The sequence below is a fragment of the Sarcophilus harrisii genome, chromosome 1, assembly GCF_902635505.1.
Source record: "Sarcophilus harrisii chromosome 1, mSarHar1.11, whole genome shotgun sequence".
In the NCBI taxonomy this organism is placed as follows: domain Eukaryota; kingdom Metazoa; phylum Chordata; class Mammalia; order Dasyuromorphia; family Dasyuridae; genus Sarcophilus; species Sarcophilus harrisii.
The window spans coordinates 504,750,709-504,770,210 of record NC_045426.1 but is presented as its reverse complement, the minus strand read 5'-3'; the positions used below and the strand labels follow the sequence as shown (position 1 = coordinate 504,770,210).

Here is a 19,502-nt window from a genome sequence, read left to right as displayed (position 1 = left end):
AAAAATAGCATAAGTGACCTAAATGAGTGTTTTTTTTTTAATCGAGGTAAATTATATCTATAGAACTATTCCACCCTAATCACCCTATTAAAAGAAAAAGAGAAATGGAAAGTCTAGTAACCCTATTTTTAAAATTTTACATATTTCAGGTAAATAATATATATTCACATTTATGCTACATACAATCAATAAGCAATTATTAAGCACTTAATATCCCTGTTCTAGTCAATAGGAATACAATAAAGAAACTTTGCCTACCTTCAAGAAGCTTATGCTCTATCAGTGAGTGGGTAGAAAAACTCCATACCTATATCACTCATGAGGCAATAGTCAACAAATTTTCAGTCTATATAACAATTACCAGGAACTATCCTCAGCATCGACATCTTCAAAATTGGCATAGGTCAACATTTGAAAACATTCTTAAACCAAATCTGTATAGAGGAATTACACATGTTTAACATATATTGGATCACTTGCTGACTGGAGAAGGGAGTGGGTAGAAGGGAGGGAAAAAAATTAGAACACAGGGTTTTGTAGGAATGAATGTCAAAAATTATGCATCTATATATTTTGAAAATAAAAGGCTTTAATTTAAAAAATTAAAATAAAAATGAAAAAAATACTAACCAGGAGAAGACAGGGGCTAGACTCTATCTATCTATCAGCAAAAGTATGGCTCTGCAAACAGAATACTCATAAAATATGAAATGAGTCATTTCCCAATGATTAAGTTTGTCAAACAGTCTTCCTTTAGGTCCCTCTAAGTCATTATGCTTGAACACCAGAAGAACAGAATCTTGATTGCTTAAAAGCAATTCTGTTCACTCAAATTCCAATATGAGTGAGATTTCCAGATCCCAGTACAGATTCTCATTGAGATTCTGTCCTTCTATCTGCATTTTAGTCTGCTCTATAGAGTTGATTATCCTCATAAAAATTTGAAAAATTCTTTTCTCCAGTGTCATAACAAAAGATGAAAATAAGCCATACAAATTCTTTAGTCTTGAAGGCTGCTCTTAGGCTTCTGCTGTTACCTCTCAACTTGGTCACAGCATTCTCCAAGGTGGCAAAATGGAAAATTGGCAGCAGTGCAAGAAACACAGGCAAAGCCTTGTAATTAGAAGCTACTTATGGAAGCCTGGACAAAAACATACACTAATAAAATGTTATTAGTCTACTTGTGAAGAAGCTTTACTGAGATCAGCCTCCCCTCCAATATCCTTCCCCAGGATACAGGAATAGGCAGGCAAACTGGCCTGCTGGAATCAGGGGATGGAGGAATAGGAACAATCAAGAGATAAGATTGCTTATCATCCTTACCATTCTCTGGAAAGAAAAGAGATTAAAAAGTGGGCTGGTTTGACAGAAAGGTAATACAGGAGAGCCAGAGGGTTGAAATCAGTTACTAAACATGGAAATGTACCACCACAGTCTTATAAAGAACTCTGATCACTTTCTCTCCTATTCCTCATCTGTCTCCCTATCTATTATCACTACTACCTCTACAAGGTCTCCTTCCATTTCATTAAGGGTTTCCCTTAGGATTTTTGACATTCACTACAGTATATAGAGCGTGTCCATCTCTCTCCACTCCATCACTTTCTTCCTTCCATCCAATCATTAAATTCTGCATTTAGCAAAATGCTAGCCATTATCATGTAACAAAATGCCTTCCCCTTCTGTCTCCCTCACAATTCACCCTAGGATGTACTAATACCACATTCACTTTTTTTGGCCCTTTAGAAAAAATTTTGATCCTCTAACATAGAAACTTAATCTCTATTAGTGATTATAGCTTATGGTATCTTATATCATAAATGTTTTTTTAATGGATGAAAACTTCTATATCTAGGAAATTATTTAGCCTTAGACATTTTTTTTTGATGTTGAATCTGCCCTATCTTGAGCAGTATACAAAAGGATAACTGAGATAACAGAGGAACATAATCTAAAGACAGTTCCCTAAAAATGATGATGCTAAAGAATATGAGTAGATTTAGCTTTACTCTTAGTAGTAATACTAGGAACAACAACAATAATAATATTAAAGTGCTTCAATTTCATAATAATAATAATAAGCAAATATTTTGTGTCAGGTACTTTACTAAGCACATTACAAATATTATCTCTTTTCAAACATACAACAAGTCTGGGGAGTAGGTACTATTATTATCCCTATTTTACCATTAAGGAAACTGTGGTAAACAAAAGGTTAAATGGCTTGCCAGACCTCACACAGCTAGTAAGTATCTGAGGTCATCTTTGAACTCACATATTTCTGACTTTAGACATAGCACTCTACCTACTTTACAACCTAACTGCCTGATTTTGTCAAGATATTAGTTTAAAATCAATTCTAATGGAGCAGTAATGAACTGAACCAGCTACACCCAGTGAAAGAACTCTGGGAGATGACTAAGAACCATTACATTGAATTCCCAATCCCTATATTTTTGCCCACCTGCATTTTTGATTTCCTTCACAGGCTAATTGTACAATATTTGAGAGTCCAATTCTTTTTGTACAGCAAAATAACAGTTTGGATGTATACTTATTCTGTATTTAATTTATACTATAATATATTTAACATGTATTGGTCATCCTGCCATCTAGGGGAGGGGGTGGAGGGAAGGAGGGGAAAAATTGGAACAAAAGGTTTGGCAATTGTCAATGCTGTGAAATTACCCATGCATATAACTTGTAAATAAAAAGCTATTAAAAATTTTTTAAGATATTAGTTTGATTAAATATCAATTAATATTTCTAACTGCATCACCATCACTCTCCCCAATCCAGATTCTATTGTATATTCTATATCCAATTTCAAGAATTTTTAAAATTTTTCTTTTCAGGTTCTCATTTACTAGCTTCATATTTTCCCACTGTATCATAGTTTATTGTCCTTGGTAAAAAGAAAAAAACATAACTTGATGAATTTCCCTCTATTCTCCTCCTCACCTTGCCTCATAGATTTTGCCTCTTTCAAGGGTAGGCTTTGAAATTCTTATAAAAACAGCTTTTATGCTATTCATCTTGAAACTGGTAAGCCAAGGCATTAGGGCAAAGATGGGTGGAGTCGTTCCTTTCTGGCAGAAACCTAGAACAGAATGAGTAGCATGCCAGCATTTTGTTTGTTCCAAGTGAAATCAACCATCCTTGTTCCACTTACTAGTTAATGGCTGCAGAACAGACACAGGAGAAAGGAAAAATTAATTCATTAATAATAGCTTCTAAGTTTTTTCATGCAGCTTTTGTAAAAGCCCTTGTTGTACCTGATTAACTCCAAATTTCCTCTGCCTTTGGATGTGTCTGTGAAGAATGAAGGCCTGGACCACAGACAACATTCTAATTATTAAGGAGAAAGGACAACAACAACAAAACAAAATCAATCTTGATTCATTTCTGAACTTCTTTTTGATGTTCCCAAAGCCTGACCTTTATTTCATATATTAGCTGACTTGTGTGTAATTATTTAGAATACAAATCTCTGGCTTCCCTTTGGTTCTAAAAGGACTCATTCAGTCACAGCATCACACCAGATACCATATAACAGTTTTGCCAAATGGGACTTCTATAGCACACAATTCCTTCAAGTAATCCAACTTTTGGAGACTCCTAGAAATTGGTTTCTACCAAAATGATTCCTAAAATAGACAACAAGCAGATTCATCAAGAAGTAGTGTTTGCTCACTTCTAAAGTATTAGGTACTTAAAAAATGCAATGATGGATTTGCTACAGAAAATATTTCAGGGATTTTAAAAACAAATCAAAGTTTCCAACTAAGTAAGAGAGGAAGCTATTGAGATAATTTTTGGAGAATTAAAATAAGGTGTATGAGAGGCAAAAAAGATAGTGAGGAATTCCTGATCCATTTCAATGAATTATTTTTATATATGCTTTTTTTTTAAACTAAAGAATCAATTAATTCATTCTCATTATGCTTTATTCATCCAAATCAAGAAAGACTAAAAAAAAAATTAACAAAGCAGCCCTGTTTTATGGTACATGCATCATTCCATACACAGACTCTACCATCCCTACTCCCACCTTTTAGCCAAGAAAAGGAAAATAGTTTTTCTCCTCTTTTCTGGGCGACTAAAATAAGTCACTGAAATTAATCTGGTAGCATTTTTATGTTTTGTTTTTCTTTTCTTTTACCCCAATGCTGTCCAATGCTGTCATGCAGAATTTTAGCCTGATAGACTTAGAAGTACCTAACTGAATTTCTGAGTATAAGAATTTCAACTTACATGAACTGATGCTAAGTGAAATGAGCAGAACCAGGAGATCATTATATACATCAAAAATGATACTGTATGAAGATATATTCTGATGGAAGTGGATTTCTTTGACAAAGAGACCTAATTCAGTTTCAATTGATCAATGATGGACAGAAGTAGCTACACTCAAAGAAAGAACACTGGGAAATGAATGTAAACTGTTTGCATTTTTGTTTTTCTTCCTGGGTTATTTTTACCTTCTGAATCCCTGTGTAACAAGAGAACTGTTCGGTTCTGCACACATATATTGTATCTAGGATATATTGCGATATATTTAACATATATAGGACTGCTTGCCATCTAGGGGAGGGGGTGGAGGGAGAGAGGGGAAAAATCGGAACAGAAGTGAGTGCAAGGGATAATGCTGTAAAAAATTACCTTGGCATGGGTTCTGTCAATAAAAAAAGTTATTATAATTTTAAAAAAAAAGGAATTTCATCAATCAATAAGAAATTATTAAGCATCTACAATGTTCTGGACATTACACTAGGAGCTGAGGATTCAAAGAAAAAAATAGAAAAAGTCTCTGCTTTCCAGGAACTTATATTCTAACACCAAAAGACAATACACACATAACGTAATTACATATAAGATGGATTCAAGGTAATTTGAAGGGAAGAGGAGAAGCTGGAGGAAATGGAAAAGGTTTCATGAAAAAGATGGTGCTTCAAGGAATTCTAAAGAAGAAAGAGGAGAAACCGAGTTGATGAGTTGATGAGTTGTGAGTTGATGAGTTGATGAGTGAGTATGTTTTAAAGTGAGGAGACTATTGCATAACTAGTACTACGCATGAGAAATAGCAAGAAAGTCATTTTGGTTGGACTGTAGAATGTGGAAAAGGAAATAACATATAATAAGGATGGAAAAGTAGATTGGGGCCAGATTATGAAGGATTTTAAATGACAAACAAATGAACATTTTATTTGATTCTAGAGATAATAGGGAGTAGGGTAGTGTAAGAGGATGAATTAGAGTAGGGAGAAATTCGAGGAAGGAAGAACAATTAGGGAGGCTACTGCAACAGCCTGGAGTATCATCCTATCTTTATCTTTAATTACTATTTTTTTTAGTCAACCAACAGCTACATCAAGTCAGAAGATATTGCTGAAATAATCATTGTACAATGAATAACTGTGAATGACTTAGATATTCCCAGCAATACAATGATCCAAAACAATTCCAAAGAATTAATGACGAAACATACCATCTTCCACCAAAGAAAGAATTGATAGTGACTGGATACAGACTGAAGCATGCTATTTTTCACTTTCTCTTTTTTCCTTTTATTGACGTCTTCTTGTATAAAATAACTAATATGGAAATATTTCATATACATGTGTAACCTATATCTGATTACTTAGTGTCTTATGGAGGTGGGTGGGGAAAGGATAGAGGGAGGAATAGAATTTGGAACTCAAATCTTTAAATAAAAATGTTTAAAAATTGGAAAAAAAAATGAGATGTTTGGGTTTTTTGGGGGAGGAGGATGGGACACAACTCTGAGCTCAAAGCTGCATTTCTCATCCACCAATAAATCTCAGGAACATGAAATACAACCCCTAACTGGCACTATATAATCAAGAGGTTAGAGGTAAGTACTTAGTATTCTCCATGATGATAGTGAATGAGGAACAAGTGCTGATGACAGCACTTATAGTTAATGCAATTATTAACCACAGAAGCTCAGAAAGCTCCAGGATGGATTATCCAGGAAGGTTAAAAGTCAGTACTAACCTCACTTGTGTTTATCGGGAAAAGAATACTCAAGAAACCAAAGCTTTAAGATTCTAGGATGAATGAGGAAGAGGGGAAAGAAAGACTCCTGCCAGAATAGGTATAGATAGAACTACACAACCACAACCGCTTAATTTATCCGGTTTCCAACCCACTGGCAGGATGCATCTTATTCCTTCAGGAGAACTGAAAACAAATGAAAAGCTTTGCAAAGTCAATCATACCTCTTACTAAAACTGCTTCTCTAACTGATCCTGGGTACTTGGGAAATTTTAAACAAGGATCATTCCTGGATTTCTGCTCAGAAGCAATTCCATTCTCTTCAAGACAATCTGATTGTCCTTTTAAACATTTCTTTCATTGTCAAATAGTACACTTCATAAAAAAGGAAAAGATGATACAAAGAGATCATATATAGAAATTGCTTCACCCCTGGCTTTCCTATTAGATGTCATTTTTATTCCTGGATTGACATCACATTTCCTGCTGGATATTCTGGTGTGGGGCAGACATCCTGAAAAACCATAATGGAATGCTCCTGATAGCTTCAGGGAATTTCAGTATGGCTGAAAGTCTTTCATACTGATATTAAAAGGTTGTCATCAACTACCCTGTGTGGAAAATATATCTGTTCATTTCAAACCAAGGCTGGAAAGTAAAGCTGGAGCCATACTAATAATACTTAGGGTGGAGCCAGCTGTTTTACACATTACTGAAATAGTTCAGTCTGGTTTTATCATTTCCAGTGAAAAAGCCAGAGCTTATACAGTTCAAGGAGGAGGGGTGAAAAGCATAAAGAACATATTGACTTTGGAGTCAGAGGACCCTTGTTCAAATTTTAGTTCTATCATTAACTGGGCTGTGTGACCTTGGTTTGTATGATATTTTGGCTCTTTGGTGCTCATGTTTCTCATCTGTAAAATGAAAGGGTTGGAAAATATGATCTCTAAGGGGATTTTTCAAATTTGAACAAGATATAATTTTACTGAATACTCACACACACACATTTTTGCTGTTCCATTTATGTTGTTTCTTCATTTTTTATTGTGTGAGGAGAGAGAGAGAGAGAGAGAGAGAGAGAGAGAGAGAGAGAGTGTGTGTGTGTGTGTGTGTGTGTGTGAGGAGAGAGGTGATATGGCAGATAAATGTTCAGACCTAGAATCAGAAAAACTCATCTTGGTGAATTCAAATCTGATCTAAGACACTTACTAGTTATGTGACCCTAGTAAGTCACTTAACCCTGTTTCCCTCAGTTTCTTCTTCTGTAAAATGAGCTGGAAAAGAAAATATCAAACCACTACCGTGTACACACACACACGCACACACACACACACACACACACACAGATTTCTGAGGATGGTGATAAAGAAAACCCATGACCAATTTTTATAATTACAAGGTAGAACTAAGGTTTTTCTACAAAGTATGGAAATTTCATCAAAGATAACAGAGAATTATTCTAGTAATTATAGGATAACAACAACACTAAGAGTAACAATAGATTAACTAAAATGATCCACTTGTTATATAGAAGAGAGCTGTAGTTGAAGATAGAAAACCTGTATTTGAATCTCTGCTCTCCTGTGTGACCTTAAATGATTTAAGTAACCTCTCTGAAACTCAGTTTTCTAATCTGTAAAATGAGAGGGCTAGACTAGGTGATTTCTAAAATTCCTTCCAATGCTATGATTCTAAAAATCACTCAATGTTATTAATGACCTTCTATGTGCAATGAACTAGGTCAAGAATCGTCACTATTTACAGAAAAATGAAATCTACATCTATACTTTTTTTTTTAATTAGCACAAATCATAGTAGTAATATGCAACCTCCAACCATGAGAAAGAATGGCAAATATTTACAGACATAAAAGAATGGGAAAACAAACTGGGATCTTTCATTAATTCACGAGAATGCAATGGGCATGGACTACAGCAGGAAATTTATTTTTAGATTAAGCTTTAGGCCACTTCATTACAAGCACAATTAAAGCAGTCAACCAAGCTGCCAAAAAGATTGAGGAATTTTCATTGCTGGAGAGACTTGAACCTAAAGGATGACAAACCCTCTGCCAAGCTTAATAATAATTAAATCATAACTGTGGAGGAATTAGAAAGATCAGAGGAATCATAAAGGCTGAATAAATACTCCTCACACAGCATCTAATTCTCAAAATTTAATACTCCACAATTATGACATCAGAATATTCTCCCCCCAAAAAATATAGTTTGCCGCATAAGACTGCTTTCCTTAAGTAAAGAATATATATTTCTCTTTGTTTCATAGTCACATCTTTTAAACATTTGCAATTGAAGGAGCTTAAGGAGAAAAAAAAAAAAAACTTTGCTCAATGCAATCATACATCTCTCTGACTTCTCAACACTTATTTTAATGGAAACCCATTAAAACTCGTTGCAAATATGCCTCATTTAGAAACTTTGATTAGTTGCTATTTTGTTTCAAGATGATGAAATTCAACTGCAAATTCATAACAGGGTACCAATTTTTGTCAGTTTAGTGACAAATTTCATCAAAATAAAGCAACTATTTCAAAACTTGTCATGAAACAAACAGGCAGATATGAAAAACCCAACAGTTAAGTTCAAATAAGATTTCACTTTTTTGAAAAATTAACATTCTTTTTTCCTTTGTGAGGCAGAAACCTATACTTTGAAATATCTGTCCTATAATTGAAATCAAAAGATTTGGATTCAAATTCTAGCTTTAAAATTTGTCAGCTCTGTAACCTTGGTCAAAAATAATAACCTTTTGGAGCTTTGGTTTTCTCATCTGGCAAAATGGAGATGAAAATAATATTTAACCTAAGTATCTCATGGGGTTTATGAGAAAATTGCAAACTGAAAAGTTTTATATACATGTGAGCAATTGTGTGGAATTATGTCACAAAAGTTACTAACCTGTTCATCGAGCCAGGTATACCACTATTAAACTAAAATACTAAAGAAATCAAAGAAAATAAAAGAGGCTATATATGAACAAAAATATTTATAGCCACTCTTTTCATAACAGCAAAAAACAAAAACAAAAACTGGAAAATAGAAGAGGTATCCACTTATTGAAAAATGGCTGAACAACATGAAGGCAATGGAATATTATTGAACTAAAAAAAAAAAATGATGAAATGAACAGCTGCAGAATAAACTAGGAGGATCTCTATTAATCAATACAGAGTAAAATAAGAAGACCTAAGAGAACAATCTGTACTAAGACATTTAAAAAAAAAAAACGTTTTCAAAGACTTCCAAAATCTTACCATTAGAATGACAAATCATGATTCCAAGGCACTAATACTGATACATACTACCTCCTACTACTACTGTAAGAGAAGGGGAGAATTTAAAATATGGAATAAGGCATATTTTTTAATGTGAGATCATTTATTTTTCTGGACAATTCATATTTGTCATGAAGATTTTCTTTATTATTTTTGTAGTTGTTCAATGGCAGAAAAAATTGGAAGGAAAATAATGCTTGTTAATTTTTTAAATAAAATCAATTTGGCTTTTTAAATATATGATATTATTTAAGTTTAGTTGGCATTGCTATTAAAGTTCATAATAAATATATGTATTTTGAAATAATAATAATAATATATTTTACCAGATATGAAGCACACCTACAATCTTGCTCTTCAAGAAGGCTGAAACTTCAAGAAGATAAACTGATTACATTAGGTGGTTTTGAGCTGCAGGAGGGCAAAAGCCAATTAGATGTCTGCACAATGTCTGTCACCAATATGGTGAACTGCCTATGTAAAAGCAAACTGGACTAAGTTGGACAAAGATCATATTAGAGCTTTTATTGAGCCTTGGGCTCAGGACCATGATTAGCTATCACCCTTCCAGTTTAAGTGAGATGGGAAACCCTTGTCTTAAAAAAAAAAAAAAAAAAGCATAACCAGAAGAAAAGAAAAAGAAAATAAAGTAGTCTCAGAAATCAGATATGTGTGCCCAGAGTTTCAGGAAATTAGCATTAAGTATAACAACAAAAATTTTTAGAGAAAGAAACAATTCACATTAACACAGCACTTTTAAGATTTATAAAACATTTTCCTCACAACTACCTTTTGAAGTACATAGTGAAAATATTATTATCCCCATTTCATAAATGAGAAAGATTAAGTAACTTGACCAGAATCATATAGATAATGAAAATGAGAACTAGGATTTGCTGGGTTGTACCAGGATTTGTTGATTCCTAGTCTTTTTCCACATGTATGTCATTAGCATTTGTAGGATGGAAAGCAGATCTAGTAATTTTTAAAGAAAGAAGAATCTTTTTCTTAAAATATCCTAACATTATAAAACTTAGGAAATTTATTCAGAAATAGAGTTCACCCAAAATTAAAATTACAGAAATCAACCTAATTGTTCAATTACTGTTGTCCAATTTATGAATTTCCCATTCCTCTTCCTTCTTGTACTCTTTATTGCTGATCCCTTTATTATTGCTAATTTTAGTATTAATAATGAAACTTGGACAAGAGAATGGAAAGGTCGATTTTCCTATTATAATGAAAACCACTTTACTAATGGAGTGTCTGGGTGTGAAGGTGACACTGTTTTCTCAAACATGTCAGTGGAATATAAGCTCTAAGAGGTTCTAATAACCTAGAAACTATTTGAATATGGATCTGGTGAAGGATTGTCATTACAATCAAGGATTGATCTAAATTTAGAAAGATTTATCATCCTATTAGCCTTAGAGTGAGGAACTGTTGACCATAGCAATTCTTAAGGACTATCTACAAAACTATAAAGGGCCAAAGATCTCTATTGGTGGAAGAATAACCATCAGGTCAACCTCACAGATCCTTGAATATATAAAAAAAATTTTTTTTTAATTCTTTACATGTTTTACACTATAAATTTTTTGAGGACAGGGCTTTTCTTTTGCTTCTTTTTAAATCCCTAGTGTCTGGCACAGAGTAGGAAGCCAAAAAAAAAAAAAAAAAAAGTTATTGACCCTGCTTTAATCACTTATAAAACATTTCATAATAACAAAGAGTTTCATGAAAAAAGCTTATGATTATTTTCTTTCCTTTATAAGTTAAACTGAAATTCAGAAAGATTAACAGCTATAGCCAAGGTAATCTTTTTATATTGCAGGCAATTCAAATCCTGAACTTGCTTCATGACATCAAATGCTATTCTGCAGCATAAGATCCATTTTGGTGAGATAAAGCTAAAATTTTCCCCTTAAGTTCACATGAGGTTTATTTTCATCTATGTGTATTTCATTTATCCAGATTATTCCTGTCCACTTCTAGCAAGTATAATTATGTCTCAATAATAAATAAAGAGATCACTATAACATATGGTGTTTTTTATTCTCAGCATTTTCCCACCACGATGATGAGCTCCTTAAATGACATTATTCTCTAAAAATGTCTTTGAAAAACAAAAACAGTGACTAAAAACTTATAGGAATTGGTACTTACACGTTCCTGACCAGCTGTATCCCAGATGAGGAACTTATGAAGTTCATTTCCACAAGGCACAGTTTTAGTCATGAAAGAAGCACTGTAATTAAGAATCAACACTAGGTTAATCACTGTAAATCACTATGCTTCAAACAAGCCCACTTTACTCCTCAGTAGGACTTTGTTCTCTTGAGCCAATCCCTGAGAAGAAAAAAGGTAAATTGGGGTTCGCATGTTACTTTTAAAAAAATTTTGGCTCGAGGGCAGCTAGGAGGTGCAGTGAATAGAGCACCATCCCTGAAGTCAGGAGGACCTGAGCTCAAATCTAGCCTCAGACACTTAACAGTTACTAGCTGTGTGACCCTGAGCAAGTCACTAACTACAATTGCCTCAGCAAAAAAAAATAAAAATAAAAAAAATTTTGGCCCTTCCACACTAATGTAATGATCTGTTTTTAAAATCTAGCAAAGAGTTTTTACTTTGATGGATTGTGTTTTTGGCAGTTCTACTGCTGTGTGCATAATATTTTTCAGCTCTTGAAAAAGAATAAACCATGGATGTTTTAAAAAGAAAAAAAAATGCAATACCACAGCAAGTTTGGTTCACAAATCAGTTGACATATTGATACCATTACAGTTTTGTCATGGCAACAGCAGAAAGGCAAAAATGGCTTATATAATGTGCTGTATTGTGAGCAAACTCAAAGCTTAATAGCATCTGCAAAAATGCTGTTATCTCTATTCCCCAGTCCTTGAATAATACTTCTATACCCACTGAATTATTGATAAAATTAATATTATAACAAATATTCCTCCTTCCTAAACAATAATAAACATGGAGAATCCTCAAGAAATGATGACACAAGCCACTGGGCATTTTCTTTCTTCCTCATTTTTTTCCTGGATAGTATCCATACTGGCCACCTGCTCTTTTTTGTTTTGTATGAAAATTTCCTTATCTTTGATGTGTAACCCTGGATTCTTGAATACAAGGCCAAAGGAAAACCAGATGTCTAAACATTCATAGATGTTGCTGAAGGTTTAGCCAAGCTGGAGTTTTTGAGTACAGGTGCAATGACAGATTCTGTATCTATTATTCATGGACTAGATAAGTCTGGGGAGGTTCATAGAAAGGTAATGAATCTGGGGGCAATTCACTAAAGTACTTAAAGACATCTCCTTGCTTCTCTCTCAGTTCCTTTTTTGAACCATATTCCTTAAATATTAGAATTTCAAGTGTTCACTAGAAATCCTACCTCTTTGGTTCAATGATCAATAGTTACAGAATCACACCTCAATGTACTAGTTATCAGGAAGGCTGCTTAAAACCAGGGCAGAAATGAGAAGGCATCTTCCTACTTTTTTGAAGAGGTAAGAAAGTAAATATGTAAAATACTAAATACAATGTCAGACTTTTCCAATGTGTTGGTTAATTTTGCTGAATTTTCCTTCTTTGTTACAAAAGATTGCTCTCAGGCAGGGAAAGGGAAAGAATACACTGAGATGTGTAAGTGATTAAAAAAAAAAAGAAATTAATAAAATTTATTTCAAGAATATTTCAAACAAAAAAAAAAATAGGTTAGAAGAATGATACCTTTAGTCCTGTGATCAATAGTAATACCTAATTAGTTCTGTTTTATGAACTTATGGCTTACTCGAGATTTTGAGATGCTGTTCCCAGGTCTCCTAATTCAGATCCTATTGCCCATGTGTTCCTTCATTTACTGTTTGAATTGGAATCCTATTAATCTATGTCTGTATACTGTGTTGTTGTTTCCTATAGGACCTCTCCCCTAAATTCCAACTCTGACCTGCTTTCTTAGACTCCAAAGCTTGCTAGCACAAGCAGTTTGGTCCCCTCCGGCATGATTTATAATTATTCTGTCCATCCAGCCTGGCTTAGCTCCTGCTCATGGCTCCAAATGGCATGCCCTGGCAATGAATTATCCTTCTCCTCCTTCTATCTCCTTGCCTCACCACCTCCTTAAGGTTTCCCTACATTAAGGGTTACTTTCGCCTCCATTCTCCCAATTAAAATTCAAAAAGAAAAACTATCTACCTGTATTCTTCAGGTCTTGCATAAACTTCATAATAGAGCAGCTAAGTGGTAAAGAAAACAGAACAGAGAGCTGGATCTGGAGTCAGGGAAGATTTTTAATTCTTCCTGAGTTCAAATCTGGTCTCAGGCACTTCCTAGCTGTGTGCACCTGGGCAAATTACTTAATCCCATTTGCCTCAATTTTCGCATCTGTAAAATGAACTAGAGTATCTCCAATGTCTTTGCCAAGAAAACCCCAAATGGGATCAGAAAGAGTCAGATCTGGCTGAAAATAACTCAACCACAAAGCACAGAATATTTTATAAGTAAATAGAAACATAATAATCAATTCAGAAAATTATTGTTTCATTGTAATTGACAACAGAAGTGGAAGTGTTAACTCCACCTTTCCAGCTTATGAATTTTTCACTGGACAGGATTACATGGTACATTATAAATGCTCAAAATATTTATCTCTTTTTAATGAGTAATTCGATGTACACATAGACACACATTTAAAGGCTTTCCCCAAAAAAGAATTTACAAAGGGAACTCTGGACAATTAATCAGACAGGCACTCAATTAGGTAGGTATTTTAAAATGTTTTATAAATCTTAAAATGCTATTATTATTAATTGATAGTTTCAGGTGCAATGCCCTCTGTTAAACTGTTTTAAAGATTTCCCTCTGGTTTTTTGTGCAGGGAAATTTAAATAATGACCATCTCACTTACAATGACCAAAAACACAGACACAAATAAAAAATTGCTGCTGAGAAAGTATATCACAGAGACTCCCATCTCCCATCTATCTTCCTGCTACTGCCAAAATTGTCTTCTTAACATCACCCTGCTTAAACCACTGGTGACTCTATTGCTGCTAAGAGGGGCCTGACATTTAAGGCCCTTCAATCATCTGGTTTCCACCTAACTACTGCTGTGTTATTCACATTACTTTACTCTGTGCACATAACATTCCAGCCAAACTGGACTATTAGCTGTTCACCCTATCAGAAATGCTGCTTCCTAACTTTGAACACAGTGTCATTTGCTTCCTTGAAGGCTCATCATCTCAACTGATCTTTCCAATTGAAAATCTTCTTTCCCTCCTTAAATTTTTGTAAAGCATTTTGTCTGGAATAATCCTTTGCCCCCATCTCACCTTACTGGTATATCATCTTACCTAGGTTCATGTTACATTCTCCCCCCACCCAAGAATGTAAATTCTATGAAAGCAGAAAGTATGCCATTGTTACTCTTTGTATACTGAGGGCCTTGTGTAGAATAGGCCCTTAGTAAATTTTTATTGAATTTGAATGAATTTTACAAATAATGGTCAAAAGACACCCCACCAGTAGCCTATTCCAGGGTTTCTTTAACTTTTTCGACTCAGTCAAGAAATTTTTATGTGACTCCAGGTAGGCATAAGGCATGTAGGTACATAAAATAGAAGAAAAGATCAATAACTATATCAATATCTATCAAATCATCATATATCAATATCAAATAACAATATATCAATAACTCTAATCTTTGAACTAAACTTAGATTATCTGGGGAATTTCACATTAGCACTTAGCATAAAGCCTAGTAACCTAGCAGATGTTTATTCATGAATTATTATCAATTAGTTATTAATGTTTGTTGAATTGAATTGAATCAAGTGTTGTAACCAATTCCAATTTTCTGTATGTGGCTCACAATACTGAAAGAACAAACAAGTTTATTTATAGGTCAATGAAAACAAACTGGCTCCCCTTAAGATTAGTGCCTTCCCTCTGAGAGTAACTTCAATTTATCCTGATTATATCTTGTTTGTACATAGATGTGTGCATGTTTTCTCCACCATTGGAGTGTGAGGACAGATTTTTGTTGCTTGACCTTTAGTCAGAAATGTATTGGTAAATTTTTAACAACCAAATGTACAAACAACATACTTTGAGATTTAATTTGCATTATTAACATTTTCTCCATTACTTCTGAAGTCTAGACATCAACAAAATAATAAATGAATTCCTAACCTGTAGTGTTTGCTAACTTCCAAAATACAAATTCTCACGCTGAAATTTTAACAAGCTGCTTGGAGCTGACTCCAGGACACCTCTATATTTTGTCCTTAGCCTCATGCAGTTAATTCTGTTTATTAAATACCATGTTTATTTCCCTCCGTCTTTCAGCATTGTTCTTCCTATGGATGCTAGTGGATGGATTATGATGTCTTTTCCAAAAGGCAGCATCCAGCCAGAGGCCAATGCTACAGTTATTCAGAGGTCTTTTACAATCATCCCTTTTCTTGGTCTCTTAGCATCCCAGTTTTGAATGCCAAATGATGTACCTTACAGAATTTACATCTAATATTACAGTTCTACCCATCTATAGCCTTATGTAGGAGAAAGCCCAGTATCATAAAACAATTTGTCTTTGATACCTCTGACTGCATCTGTGATCAACAACATTATGTTTTGTCAGTTATATTCCTTTATCAGATTATGCCTTCCACTCTGACCTTCCCCACATTTCTCTGGAGTCAAAAAATATAGGATCATTCAAACCCCAAGAGGCTGTTTCTTCCCTCAATTCTCGTTTAGGGGACAGGATTATCCAATCATTCATGGAGCCAAGTAATCCCCCAATGGCATTCAGAAAAGAGGAAAACATTAAAGTCCTATCTACACATTGGAAATGCTCTACTAACAAGAGGAAAGTAAGAACAGAGAGGGCATCTACTTAATAGAAAGAGCATTATGTTGAGAGTTAGAAGGCCTTTGTTCCAGACATATAATTAATTTATTGTGTGACTTTTACCACAGCTTTCTGGACTTCAGTTTATTCAGCTATAAAATTTTATGATGTTAAATTCATCATCTTGTTATAGATCAAATAGCACTGAATTCTATACCATGACTTAATGCCGTGATAAAATTATACTACCTTGTGCAAAAAAAATTATCATTTGTGAAATTCAAACAATTCACTAAACATTTGTGACGTGCCTACAATATGCAAAGCCCTGAGAATATAAATATAAATATAAAAAATGACATTTGTCCTGCCTTCAGAAAACTTATATGGAGTGGGGAAGAGGGTAGAGAAAATCAAGACATAAATTCAAATTAATAAAATACAGCTAAGATGTTAAGCATCAAAGAGATCCAGACCAAGGACTCTAGAAAAATTTGAGTAAGAAGAAAAGACCGTAAGCTGGAGGGATAAGGGAAGATCTTGGGAATGAAGTAGCACTTCAACTGAGCCTTCAGGGAAAACATTCCCCAGTGAGAAACAGCCAGCACAACTCTTTAGAGACAGGAAAAATTCACATATGATTTAGGAATTACTAGCAGTCTTAATTTCAGGGCTTTCCTTCTTTTAATATTCCATCTATAGTTTTCTTTGTATATATTTGTTGCGTATCATCTCCCCTTTCAATTGTAAGCTCTTTGAAGGCAGAAAATGTCTTTTTTTTAAATCTCCAGTTCTAAGTAGTCTAACACACAGTAGGTACTTAATATATGTTTGTTTAATTGAATCAAATAATTACAGTGCAATGTAAAGTGCACAAGACAGGAGAATGAACCAGAGAAATAAGAAATTTCTCAAAGTATACATGGATCCTTCATATCAAATAAGTACCTTTGACACAGAAAGATTATAACAACATTTGTAATAAGTACTATGAACTTAGGTCATTTGGAGCAAAGCCTGAATTTTATCTTAAATACTCTTACACTTTTTTTTCCTGGTTGAAGTACACTCCAAAGTAATGAAAGGCGTAGGTAGGTGAGTGGGAGGACTAGGATTTAGATTTTGCATTATAGCTCATCATGATTCCATTTTCTTGCAGAAGCCAAAATCTGGCAGGCAGGTGACAGGACCTCCTTGCTACAGTTGAGAGAGATATGTGCACACATATATGCAAAAATGTCAAAGCAATCTGCTTCATTAGCACAACTAAGATTTTTTTGCTTTAATTATAGTTGAAGAGGTGGCATTAACCCTGTTAAGACTTGCTAGTCCATAGGATGGTCTATTTCCTATGATAGTTGATGACAAATTGCAGAAAGTCCCAGCTTTACACTTTGAGTTTATTTCTTATAGTTTTCTTTTATGCTACTGACATTGGAAAAAAAACAAAAATACCGGCCAGAAGCAATTAGGGAAGAGAATCTTTTCTTTAGAAGATTTAAAAATTTGACAGTTATGTTATATTAAGAAATGAAACATTCAGATTGTGTTCATTTGTTTCAGTCATTTGTTTCTCCAGTTCATTTTACAGATAAAGAAACTGAGGCAAACAGGGTTATGTGACTTGTCCAGAATCACACAGCTATTAAGTGTCTAAACCAGATTAGAACTCAGGAAGATAATTCTTCCTGATCCCAGTCACTCCATTCACTGCACCACTTAGCTGCCCACAGTTATAAGACCTCAATTCAAATTCTGTCTCAAACACTTTCTTATCGTATGACTTGCAGCAAATCACTTTTCTGAGAGTCACACAGTAAAGTATGATGTCATCTGTGAAAAGGGGATGATAATAATAATACCTGCCTCACAAGGTTGTTGTACAGATCACATATTTAAAGTATTTTGAATATAAAAAAACTTAAAGATATTTAAACATTGACTAATGTTTTTATAAAAATAAATAAAAGCATTTTGTGAACCATAACAATAATAACTAATGTTTATGTAGAGTAGTTTGTACCAAAAAAAAAAAAAAAAAAAAAAAAAAAAAAAAAAAAGGCTGGAAAGGTATACAGACATCGACCAGTAACAATTTAACAGCAAAGGTAAAGGTGACAAAAGTGTCTACCCCAAAAATACTTGTGGTTTTGTTTTGTTTAGTCATTTTTAGTCATGTCTAAGTCTTTGTGACTCCACTGAATAGTTTTCTTGCCAAGGATACTAGAGTGATTTTCCATTTTCTTCTCCAGCTCATTATAGATGAAGAGCAAATTGGGTTAAGTGACTTGCCCAGTATCACACAGCTAATAAATGTCTGTAGCCCTATAATTGAACTTAGGTCTTCTAGACTCTAGACCCAGTGCTCAATCCATTCTAGCTGCCTATCTAGCTGCCCTCATAATTACTCAATAAATAACAGTTAAGTGAAAGTAGAAGGCAATCTAAATATGGGAGGAGCCTGAGAGTACAAATATCAAAAAGTTTTTATTTGGGTATGTAGGTGTATGTTTGTGTGTATGCTGGGGAAATGGCAGAGAGTAATAATCCATTTCTTTAAGGTTAAGGAAAATAGTAATTTTAAAATATCCCAAATTAATATAAATGACCAGTTAATATACATCAATTTCTTTAAGGTTAAGGAAAAGAGGAATTTTAACACAACCCAAATGAATATAAATGACTAATTAATATACATCAATATACATGATTAACCAAAAGCATTCATTTGGTTCAAATTCTTAGATTGAATATCTCTCCACTATTAATTTTGAGAACTGATAGAAAAAAAAATTTTCATTTATAAAAATTCCTGGTATCCTTCCAGTCTTGCCTCTTAAGGGCTCTTCTCTCCATGTTCCAATCTCCCTCATCTACTCTGCCTAGACCAAAGTGACTCTTGAAACATTTTATGTTTTAGTATTATATTTACTTTGTATTTCCTTCAGTACCCAAAGGGACCGTTATACCAAAGTACTCAATAAATATTTCCTGAATTGAATTTATTGAAAACTTCAGTGAAGACAAAAAGTACCCTCTGGAAGGAAAAATGAAGGGATAGATAGAGAGAACCTAACAATAACTGCAAAGTAAAAAGCTTCAAGGTTTAGAAAGCGTTTTATATGTGTGTGTATGTATGTATGTATGTATATATACATATATGTATGTAAACACACATATACACATCATACAAATAAATACATATATGTGTATACACATATACTTATATGTTTATGCATATATATATCATCATACTTGAGCCTTACAAGCCTGTTTTGCAGCCATTATACATATATCATCCATATTTTGTTAAAAAAAAGAAAA

At 33.8% G+C, this 19,502-nt stretch overlaps 1 protein-coding gene across 1 annotated transcript in view; it reads right to left on the bottom strand.

Moving 5' to 3' along the window:
• Positions 1–19,502, bottom strand: part of RAB31 (RAB31, member RAS oncogene family) — a 179,234-nt gene that overhangs the window by 69,222 nt on the left and 90,510 nt on the right. Inside the window, exon 3 of the mRNA XM_031946643.1 lies at positions 11,480–11,561. Coding sequence (XP_031802503.1) covers positions 11,480–11,561 — 82 coding nt within the window. The remainder of the gene's footprint in view (positions 1–11,479; positions 11,562–19,502) is intronic.